Source organism: Perca fluviatilis, chromosome 23 (assembly GCF_010015445.1).
Source record: "Perca fluviatilis chromosome 23, GENO_Pfluv_1.0, whole genome shotgun sequence".
Classification (NCBI taxonomy): domain Eukaryota; kingdom Metazoa; phylum Chordata; class Actinopteri; order Perciformes; family Percidae; genus Perca; species Perca fluviatilis.
The window spans coordinates 24,829,988-24,841,930 of record NC_053134.1 but is presented as its reverse complement, the minus strand read 5'-3'; the positions used below and the strand labels follow the sequence as shown (position 1 = coordinate 24,841,930).

Here is an 11,943-nt window from a genome sequence, read left to right as displayed (position 1 = left end):
TCATAAATAAACATTCATTTATCCATTCATAAATAGCCATACATTCAGTTACAGTATAAATACGCCTTCGTTCCTCCATTCATAGCCATACATACATTCAGTCACAGATATACATGAATTAATTCACAGTCATACGTTCATCGCTGCTCATTAATGAGCGTGACATAGAGGAACCAATGAGTGCTTGTAGCTGTTCTATTTGCACAGAGGAACCCTGGACCTCTTTCCTGAGTTCAACAGCTCAAACTGTGAAGACAACCCGTGAGAGTTATCAGATAGAATGGGCTTAGCCTGCCTGATTGTTGCCTGATCAAAACGCTCCTGTGGGTTGAGAGTAGGGTTGCACGATATTGACGAAATGTGATATTGCGATATCGATATGAATTTCAATATTTTTAAACATGTAAAATTACGAAAGTTACGGGAAAACGCATCAAAATAGATTCATAACAAATTAAACAAGTTTTCTTACAACACAAGGTTTATTTCAACCGATAAATCAATTCAATATATAGATAAGGACCATGTCTACAGGACAGGACATGTTTTACTGGTTGGACAATATAAAATATATAGATAAGGACCATGTCTACAGGACAGGACATGTTTTACTGGTTGGACAATATAAAATATATAGATAAGGACCATGTCTACAGAACAGGACATGTTCTACTGGTTGGACAATATAAAATATATAGATAAGGACCATGTCTACAGGACAGGACATGTTCTACTGATTGGACAATATAAAATATATAGATAAGGACCATGTCTACAGAACAGGACATGTTTTACTGGTTGGACAATATAAAATATATAGATAAGGACCATGTCTACAGGACAGGACATGTTCTACTGGTTGGACAATATAAAATATATAGATAAGGACCATGTCTACAGAACAGGACATGTTTTACTGATTGGACAATATAAAATATATAGATAAGGACCATGTCTACAGAACAGGACATGTTCTACTGGTTGGACAGTATAAAATAAATAAAGAGAAATTTTCTTTCACTTCTCTGATTCGTTCCATTTTGTTGTCTATTTCTATACTTACACGGTCACTCTGTCGAAATATGCACACCCGTGGTACGCTCCATAGGGTTTGTCACGTAGTGGACTAACTCGTGCAAGTGGCACGGTAATTAGCCAATGAAACATGATCATTATAGCGTTTCAAGCGCTAAATCAAACACAACTAAGCCACACAGCCAACGGACGAGAATATAAAATAAACAAAATATTGCGTACTTATTGCAACACTTATTATCTATATATTGCGATAATGATATTGAGTTGATACATCTTGCACCCCTAGATATAATATTGCGCAGCGTGACATTGCGATAACGATACTGAGTGGATATATCTTGCACCCCTAGTTGAGGGGTGCAGGTGTTCCCATAATTTTGCCTGCCGTTTTAACCAGATTGAAAAATCTGAGTTTTGGATTTGACTGTCAAATTCCCAAACCAGCTGGTAATACCATACCGAAGAATTGTCTCTATTGTTGCTCTATAGAAGATTAACATGATATTTTTACAAACCCCAAACACTCTAAGTCTGCGCAGGAAGTGGAGACGCTGATGAGTTCTGGCACAGACATTTGTTACATGTGTGCGCCAGCTCAGGTCATTATCAATATAAACTCCTAGATATTCAAAGGAGGACACCTGCTTGATGTCATAACCATGGATGGCCACAGGGCTCTGATCTCCAGCCGATCTGGGCTCTACCTAGCCTGGTCCTACCAGACTCTGGTACACTAGCCTGGTCCTACCAGACTCTGGTACACTAGCCTGGTCCTACCAGACTCTGGTCCATTTCATTTGTACAGAGAGTCTGGCCACTCTCCATTGACAAGTGGTAACTACTCTGTTAAAGTTTAAAACTATTGGATCTGCCCAGAGCCACTCTGGATCTGCCATAACCAATCGCTAACGTTTGGTCGTGAGTCACAAACACAGTAACATAAAAGGATAATGGCTTTATTCTGGATTCTTTGAGTAATTGTGCTTAATGAGTTGTATAATTGTTGAATATATCATATTTGCAGTTGTTTGTACTGTTTATTTTAACATCAGTAGTCTAGTGCTAGTGATGTATCTAACTTGGTTTTACATAACAGGGTTGAGGTTATACGAGCACTACTACACAGGGAGACCAGGAGAACCAAAGATGGCTTAGACCTTAGAGGGTAAAGTACTGTATAGTACATATTTGAGGTATACTTGTACTTCACTTGAGTATTTTCTTCTCATGTCACTTCCTACATCTCCTCCACTACATTTAAAAAAGATATTGTACTTTTTTACCCTACTTTAACTCATCAGAAGATCCAGAAATCTTACAAATTAAATATGATGTTTGATGATAATAAAAGTTAAAGAATCACACAACTGGCACCAAAGATTTGATAAAGTGAATACAGTATATACTGATTTATATGCTGTGCATATATATAAGATGGCTGGACTGGCAGTGGGGGTGCTGGGTTTGAAGATGGCTGGACTGGCAGTGGGGGTGCTGGGTTTGAAGATGGCTGGACTGGCAGTGGGGTGCTGGGTCCGAAGATGGCTGGACTGGCTGAGGGGGTGCTGGGTCCGAAGATGGCTGGACTGGCTGAGGGGGTGCTGGGTCCGAAGATGGCTGGACTGGCTGAGGGGGTGCGGGTCCGAAGATGGCTGGACTGGCTGAGGGGTGCTGGGTCCGAAGATGGCTGGACTGGCTGAGGGGGTGCTGGGTCCGAAGATGGCTGGACTGGCTGAGGGGGTGATGGGTCCGAAGATGGCTAGACTGGCTGAGGGGGTGCTGGGTCTGAAGATGGCTGGACTGACAGTGGGGTTGCTGGGTCTGAAGATGGCTGGACTGGCAGTGGGGGGTGCTGGGTCCGAAGATGGCTGCACTGGCTGAGGGGTGCTGGGTCCGAAGATGGCTGGACTGGCAGAGGGGGTGCTGGGTCCGAAGATGGCTGGACTGGCAGAGGGGGTGCTGGGTCTGAAGATGGCTGGACTGGCAGAGGCCAGAGGGGGTGCTGGGCTGTGTTCCTCAGTGCGGCTGCAGACTTGATGGTCCAGTGCGTGGCGTGGCAATTGGCAGCAGAGGACTCTGAAGGGGGGGTGATTTCTGAGAACAGAGATCTTCCAGTTAGTCCCGTCAGGGAGCGGAGCACACAGGTTAGTACAACTACAAGAAACTAGACTAGATCAACTCTGGAAGGCTGCTGAAAAAGCATACTCAGTGGTCAGCAACAATCCAGCAGGGAGGGGTAAGTCAGACTGGCATCTGAAGGCAGATGATGGAGCGGGATGAGTAGCAGGGGCACTGATTGGAATTGGTACCAGGTGTGGGGAGCATCAACAGGGGGGGGGGCGTGTCCTCACTCTGTGGAACATGTAGGCGGGAACAGAAACACAGACAGACAGAGAAAAACAAAACAAAAAAAACACACCAAACACAGCAGGCATGACAAAATGAAGAAATAAACTAAAACACACACACACACACACACACACACACACACACACACCAGACTGTCACCGTGCAGAAGTCACATCTCGCCCGGGGGCGTGACATGGGCTACCTGTCGGCTAGCTACAACAATACAATGCTGCTTACTTACCATCTGCAATAATAATTCCCTTTCATAATGTATCATATATTGTCAATTATTTATAATGAGTACTTTTACTTCTAATGGAGTATTTTTACACTGTGGTATTGCTACTTTAACTTAAAAGATAAGTATAAAAAGCTCCTTTATGATAAAAAACTTTAAACAAAAGATGAATACAATCTACATCTGAATCAATGCAATGAAACAATAAAATGGGTTCGGCTGTTTACCTGTTCTCATCATCATCATCATCATCATCATCATGATGAAGCAGGAACCAAAAAAAGGACCATTGAGCAGCAGCAGGGGGGCAGGAACAGAGGCTCCTGTAGCGCCTCCTGGAGGGCACTCACCTTATGCTGAAAAACTGGTCCATGCCTTTGTCTCCTCCAGACTGGATTACTGTAACACACTTCTCATCGGGATGCCTAAGAAAAGCCTGCAGAGACTAGCCTGGTCCTACCAGACTCTGGTACACTAGCCTGGTCCTACCAGACTCTGGTACATTAGCCTGGTCCTACCAGACTCTGATACACTAGCCTGGTCCTACCAGACTCTGGTACATTAGCCTGGTCCTACCAGACTCTGGTACACTAGCCTGGTCCTACCAGACTCTGGTACATTAGCCTGGTCCTACCAGACTCTGGTACATTAGCCTGGTCCTACCAGACTCTGGTACACTAGCTTGGTCCTACTAGACTCTGGTACACTAGCCTGGTCCTACCAGACTCTGGTACATTAACCTGGTCCTACCAGACTCTGGTACACTAGCCTAGTCCTACCAGACTCTGATACACTAGCCTGGTCCTACCAGACTCTGGTACATTAGCCTGGTCCTACCAGACTTTGGTACATTAACCTGGTCCTACCAGACTCTGGTACACTAGCCTGGTCCTACCAGACTATGGTCCATTAACCTGGTCCTACCAGACTCTGGTACACTAGCCTGGTCCTACCAGACTCTGGTCCATTTCATTTGTACAGAGAGTCTGGCCTCTCTCCATTGACAAGTGGTAACTCTGGATCTGCCCTACCAATCGCTAACGTTTGGTCGTGACGTATGTCATGCGCCTGTGCAACAGAAGGGGAGACCGACAACTATCGGCTTATGTTTAGCATTAGCATCGCTAGCGTTAGCCTTGGCCAACTCCTTCACCACTAACGGAGCGAGCTGGAAAAGCTAACTGTTCCCGAACCCCGTGGGGAGGAGGGGCCACGACATCACGGCCACCAACACCACTCAGCAAAGATTGTTCTTGCTCGGGCTTTAACTTCTGGATATTCGGCAGCGTTGCCACAACGGACCGTATCTTTCTCCGCCGCCATTACAGAACTCGGCGAAGGTTACCAAACCTCAACGTCATCGTTCTCAGCCGTTCTCGCTGATTGGACCTTAAAGAAAAATTGAGCAGAGGTACGTAGGAGGGCGGAGCCAGGCTAGCAAGGATCCTGATGAGAGTATGAAAATACGACCACATCACACCCGTTCTCCATTCACTTCACTGGCTTCCTGTTTCCGCCAGGACTGAATATAATCCTTACCCACCAGTGCCCCCCCCCCCCTATCTGAAAGAACTACTCACCCCTCTAACTACAACTCGATACCTCCGTTCAACAAACTCAAACCGCCTCCTTCTCCCCATGACTAAGCTCAGCACCATGGGGGATTCTGCCGCTCCTCCGATCTGGAATGCCCTCCCCGACCATCTGAGGGCACCTCAAACTATTGAGACTTTTAAAAAACGACTAAAAACATTTTAATCTATTTAGCAGAATTTATGAGTTTTAATTAACCCTGCAAGTCTATTTGTATTTTATATTGATGTTTTTACCATGCTTTTACGATCTTAACTGTAGCACTTTGAGATTTACTCCAAATGTAAAGTGCATTACAAATAAAATCTATTATTAAATCTATTATTAAGTCTCCCCGGGACTCAGGACCCACTCCACCTGTGATCCACTGATCTAATCCAGTGTTTCTCAAAAGGGGGTACGTGTCCCCCTAGGGGTACTTTGGAGAACTGCAGGGAGTACGTGACATTTTTTGCAAAATGTTTTTCAGTTATAAGACTGTAGTTACTTCTACTCTTTTTGTCGTTTTTTCAAAGCTTTTGTTGTTTCTGAAGTTTGTCACCTTTTTTTTAAGGTTTTGTCGTTTGTTTTGACCTATTCTTGCCTTTCTTCCTTACTTTTTTCTACTGTCTTTTTTTCTTCAAAGTTATTTTTTTAAAGATAATTTTTTGGGGCATTTTCAGCCTTTATTTCTACAGGACAGCTGAAGACATGAAAGGGAAGAGAGAGGGGGGGAATGACCTGCAGCGAAGGGCTGCAGGTCGGAGTTGAACCCTGGCCCGCCGCATCGAGGAGTAAACCTCTATATATGGGCGCGCGCTCTACCAACTGAGCTATCCGGGCGCCCTTCTTAAAAGTTTTTGTCTCTTTTTTCAAAGTTTTATTCTGCTTTTTTCGAAGTTTGTCGCTTAGGCTATTTGAATTTTTCACTTTTGTTGCCCTAGTGTTGCCTTCCTTCTTTCTACTGTGTTTTTTTTTTATAAGTTTTTATTACTATTTTCAACCTATTCTTGCCTTACTTTCTTCTTTCTACTGTCTTTAGGGTCTAACCCTAACCCTAAGGTCTCTGCCAGAACCTAACCAAAGCTAAATTAGGATAGGTGTTCGGCTTGTTTTTTGCACAAGACAAAGGGCTCTCACCCTTTCGCCTGCGCTCCATTGCCTTCAGTCTTTGCTTCCTCACTTCCCTCTCCAACTTAAATTCTTGTCTGCGTTTGTACACGATCAGCTCCCTCCTTCGGTGAATCAGCCGTTCTTTTTCTGCCATTTTCTCTGGATTTCTGAGATCTGTAACCAAAAGCATATGAAAGGTTAAGTCTGGAGTCCAGTTGTACACTCACACCCCTCCCAAAAGGAAATAGTCAACATATTTGTTTTGTTCCAAGTTGTTAAAAATATATGTTGGCCTGGCGCCATAAGTGAGATAAGAGCTATCTTAGCTAACACCTCTAATTAACACACCTTGTGTGTTTCATTGTAACGGTTCAATGTAATGTAATTAGCCTGTATTAGTCACATGGGCTGGTTTTCTGACTACTTTTATTTACTTTCAATGAATTTAGTGAATAATAATTTCACTTTTTAGGACTTTAAATGAAGGACTTTTACTTGTAATGGAGTTCTTTTTTTTTTTTTTTTTACATAGTGGTGTTGGAACTTTTACTAGTGAAGAAATTGAATACTTGTTCCCCCACTGATCTACTGTGATCTAAAAGGAGGCGATACATATACCTGTATGACATTTTATGTGACAAAATGTAAGTTTACTTTCTTACCATGAAGCATGCGGTAGCTCTCATCCATAAAGGTCGACTGGATGTCCCTGGCAATGCGGTCTATCTTGCAATTGAGCCACCAAATGTACATTCTTGAACGCAGACTAAACGTTTTCCTCTCCTTCTCCTCGTTCTTTCTCTTCATCTCTTCACACCTCTCTCTTTCTCTTTTTAAACTCTCCTCCTCCAAACGCTGCTTTTCTCTTTCAATGAACTCTCTCTCCTTTCTTGCACCCAGATAGATAGATAAAGGGCTATTAGCCCTTCTTTCTTGCTGCCTCCTTGTGGTAGAAGCCTCGTCGTCTTCAGAAGACGAAGATGTAGAGGAAGGGCTGTCACCACTTTGTCCGTCTGGCCTCAAGGTGTTTGGAGGGTTGAAATCTCCACGAGGCAAAGGTCTCTCACCCCTTCGTACGTGCTCCCACCAGATGGTAGGCTGGTCAATGTCAATGCAGGGCAAATGGTTCTCACCAATTCCTCCATTCTGCCTGAAGGTGGTAGGAAGGTTGATGTCTACGAAGGACAAAGGACTTCGTTGTTGCTGCCTCCTTGTGGTAGAAGGCTCATCGTCTTCAGAAGATGAAGACGAAGGGCTCTCACCCCTTCGTGCTTGCTGCCACCTTTGAGTAGAAGGTTGCCTGTCTTCTGAAGATGAAGAGGAAGGGCTCTCAGCCCTTTGTTCTTGCTGCCTGGTGGTAGAGGGCGTGTTTTCCTCACAAGACAAAGGGCTCTCACCCTTTCGCCTGCGCTCCATTGCCTTCAGTCTTTGCTTCCTCACTTCCCTCTCCAACTTAAATTCTTGTCTGCGTTTGTACAAGACCAGCTCCCTCCTTAGGTCATGCAGCCGTTCTTTTTCTGCCATTTTCTCTGGATTTCTGAGATCTGTAACCAAAAGCATATGAAAGGTTAAGTCTGGAGTCCAGTTGTACACTCACACCCCTCCCAAAAGGAAATAGTCAACATATTTGTTTTGTTCCAAGTTGTTAAAAATACATGTTAGCCTGGCGCCATAAGTGAGATAAGAGCTATCTTAGCTAACACCTCTAATTAACACACCTTGTGTGTTTCATTGTAACGGTTCAATGTAATGTAATTAGCCTGTATTAGTCACATGGGCTGGTTTTCCGACTACTTTTACTTACTTTCAATGAATTTAGTGAATAATAATTTCACTTTTTAGGACTTTAAATGAAGGACTTTTACTTGTAATGGAGTTCTTTTTTTTTTTTTTTTTTACATAGTGGTGTTGGAACTTTTACTAGTGAAGAAATGTACTTGTTCCACCACTGATCTACTGTGATCTAAAAGGAGGTGATACATATACCTGTATGACATTTTATGAGACAAAATGTAAGTTTATTTTCTTACTAAGACGCAGGAGGTAGCTCTCATCCATAAAGGTCGATTGGATGTCCCTGGCAATGTTGTCTATCTTGCAACTGAGCCACCAAATGTACATTCTTGAACGCAGACTAAACGTTTTCCTCTCCTTCTCCTCGTTCTTTCTCTTCATCTCTTCACACCTCTCTCTTTCTCTTTTTAAACCCTCCTCCTCCAAACTCTCAGCCCTTCTTTCTTGCTGCCTGGTGGTAGAACGCTGGTCATCTTCAGAAGATGACGACGAAGGACTCTCAAACCTTCGTACTTGCTGCCTGGTGGTAGAGGGCTGATTTTCTGCACAAGACAAAGGGCCCTTACCCCTTTGCCTGCGCTCCTTCGTGATGGTAGAAGGGTTGGTGCCCACGATGAACAGAGAGCTCACATCCCTTCGTACTAGCAGCCTGGTGGTAGAGGGCTGGTCATCTTCAGAAGATGACAACGAAGGGCTCTCACCCCTCCATGCTTGCTGCCACCTTGGAGTAGAAAGCTGCTCGTCTTCAGAGGATGAAGAGGAAGGGCTCTCAAACCTTCGTACTCTCTGCCTGGTGGTAGAACACTGGTCATCTTCAGAAGAGGAAGACGAAGGGCTCTCACCTCTCCATGCTTGCTGCCGCCTTGAAGTAGAAGGCTGCTTGTCTTCAGTTGATGAAGAGGAAGGGCTCTCACCCCTTCGTACGTGCTGCCTGGTGGTAGAGGGCTTGTGTTCCGCACAAGACAAAGGGCTCTCACCCTTTCCCCTGCGCTCCTTCATGATGGTAGAAGGGTTGGTGCCCACGATGAACAAAGATGTCACATCCCTTCGTTCTTGCTGCCTGGTGGTAGAGGGCTGGTTTTCTCCACAAGACAAAGGGCCCTCACCCCTTTCCCTGTGGTCCTTCATGATGGTAGAAGGGTTGGTGCCTCCACTAGACGAAGGTCTCTCACCCCTTCGTCTGTGCTCCCTCAAGATGGTCGGAGGGTTGAGGTCTTCAGGAGATGAAGGTCTCTCACTCCTTCGTTTGGACTTCTTCGTAGAAGAGTCCATATCTCTTGAAGACCGAGGTCTTGTAAATAATTTTAGTCCAAAAATGGATCTAAACATTTTCTCAATGATTTCTCGTTTGTATACTGGCGTTGTCAAACTGCAAGTACAAACACACAAACACACACAGCAATTACTTCACTGATAATCACATTATTGTTTCAAGCACTAAGCAAGTTATTTCACTTAACTAAACCTTCTAACTGAACTTAAATAAACTGAGAAATATTTATCTGGTCACACATCATTATTGCACTGTGCTTCATAAAAAAAATGCAAAAGTTCTGCCACAAATATCACTTAGAATAATAATAATAATTATATTATATTATATAGACTTCAGACTACAGTATAATGTACTTTCAAATAAATCAATCAAGTATTAATGTATGTCAGACACATAAACAGTACATATATCCATTGACATACTATAGCTGCAACTAGGCTACAGCAGTGAAGGACTATAATCAAAAAACGGCCTTTGGCATTAGCAACACACAGGCCCTATTTTCAGACCACACCAACCCATAGAAATAAAAATAGATAGAAAGGCCATTTCCATTCAAATCAACGTAGAAGAAAGGTGTATCATTGCCATGTTAGCGTAGGCAGAGAGCCAGCCGCTAAATTAGTCAAATTAACTTCATGTTCATGCCATTTTATTTCTATGCACCAACGTCAGTGCACAAATGTCATAAAACATACCAAAAAACAACAACATAAAAAGCAAAAATGTGCCGACAACAGTTTAACATCTTAAAGCATCTGCAGACCACTAGCTAGCTAGGTGGCGGTGCTACGACATGATACGCTCCACTAAAGGCACAGCCACCGCAAATACAACGGCTCGTCGTTAAAGAACAGTAGCTAGCTAGCTAGCTGCATAATATAACAGCTCCACCAAAACACGGAAAGAGCAATGCACGGCCACAGTTCAAATTACAACAGTTTCACCAAAATATGCAGCTGCTAACGTTACTATTATCTGAAGCAACACACTCTTTTTGTTTGGAAAATAAATCACTTAATTTAGCATATTTTTCACCCGAAGCCAACTTTCTTTGTTTTCTCTCTCTTTTTCTCGACTCCCCCCTTTGGTCATTTCGTGCCGCGATTCATTTTCTTTTCTCTTGGTGGTGGTCGGTGATAATGGATTCGGAGCTAAAAACATTTTTTGAAACTATCATAGACTTCTATATATTGTAGTTGCTCGCTCTCGCCGTTCACGGGTACATGGTACTGAAAACATTTCCATGGCAACGGCGACTTGGACCTAACAATGACGTCATTGCAACGCTTAGGATTGTGGGTAATGTTGTTTTTCTACATAGATCGCGAATAAAAATAACTTTTTGAAAAATAACTTTTTGAAAAATAACTTTTTGAAAAATAACTTTTTGAAAAATAACTTTTTGAAAAATAACTATGCAAAATAACTTTTTGAAAAATGACTTTTTGAAAAATAACTTTTTGAAAAATAACTTTTTGAAAAATAACTATGCAAAATAACTTTTTGAAAAATGACTTTTTGAAAAATAACTATGCAAAATAACTTTTTGAAAAATAAGACAAATTATTGATATTATTTTATTATTATATATATTTTTTTATCAGTAGCAGCCCATAGAGGATGGCCAGTCCGTCACTGGGCTACAGTGGGAATGATAATATTAGACAATATTTCTACTATTAAGTAAGAATAAAACAAAGAATAAAAACACTACAATGAAAGCAATGTTTTCTACGACTAGCTAGCTAGCTCAAAATATACCTTCACTGTAACACAACAAGACATTTTTGTTTTAGATCAACAACCCACAGATAATTTTAAAACAGGACGTATTTAGTCATACGTTTGAGAAATAATCATTAATTCACCTGTGATCTGTGATAGAAGCTGCAGAATGTCACAAGTGCAGGTACTGCAAACCTCTTAGTCAATTCAAAGATTATAGAAGTTACTTCTACTCTTTGGTCAATTTAAAGTGTCCTTGAGTGCAAGGAAACACTAGCTACACATGCAGTCAATTTTGTCCACATGCAATTTAGGTAACAGGTAATGCAACATTTAATAATTAAAATTGTTTTGTGCAAGAGACAAAATGCATTTGCATCTCCTGATCACAGACAGCACATATGATAGCTGGAATATAACTGATAATAAAAGATATTTATTTGACAGAAACATGTGAGGAAAGTTAACATACGCCTTCCCTAACAAAATACGGCTCTAGTTAACAGAAAGAGTTGAGTAAAAAAGTAGTTTTAGCTCTGCTGTAAAGTGCGACTTACCTCTCCAAAGGATTGTGTTGAAAGGAACTCTGTGTTCCACTGTAGTTCTGTTTTGTTATGTTTTTGATTTTAAATAAAAGCAGAGGTTGAGTCTACCGTTCAGCAAAGTCTACGTTTAGTTACGTGTTCTGATTCGTCGACTGACCGTAGACTCCCCCAATTAAATCGCTCCGTTTAACTGCAGACTACCAATTGGAAACGTAGGATTCGCCGACCGCCTACCAATCACACGCCGACATTCAAAGCTGAACCTGTCGCTGCGCCGCGGTCAACGAACG

At 42.5% G+C, this 11,943-nt stretch overlaps 1 protein-coding gene across 1 annotated transcript; it reads right to left on the bottom strand.

The window, feature by feature from the left end:
* Positions 1–6,185: 6,185 nt before the first annotated feature.
* On the bottom strand, positions 6,186–11,733 carry LOC120553142 (trichohyalin-like). Its single transcript, XM_039791230.1, has 4 exons — positions 11,666–11,733; positions 8,341–9,473; positions 6,973–7,854; positions 6,186–6,484 (listed from the first exon to the last, which is right to left on the bottom strand). The coding sequence occupies exons 2-4, from the start codon at positions 9,431–9,433 to the stop codon at positions 6,255–6,257; spliced, it is 2,205 nt and encodes a 734-aa protein (XP_039647164.1). The 5' UTR covers positions 9,434–9,473; positions 11,666–11,733; the 3' UTR covers positions 6,186–6,254.
* Positions 11,734–11,943: the final 210 nt, after the last annotated feature.

Excerpts from the sequence above, each read along its gene's own strand:
- LOC120553142 (XM_039791230.1), bottom strand. The coding sequence starts at position 9,433 with ATGTTTAGATCCATTTTTGGACTAAAATTATTTACAAGACCTCGGTCT. Across the intron at positions 7,855-8,340 it reads GAGCTACCTCCTGCGTCTTA|ATCTCAGAAATCCAGAGAAA; the intron begins GTAAGAAAATAA and ends TTTTGGTTACAG. Across the intron at positions 6,485-6,972 it reads GAGCTACCGCATGCTTCATG|ATCTCAGAAATCCAGAGAAA; the intron begins GTAAGAAAGTAA and ends TTTTGGTTACAG.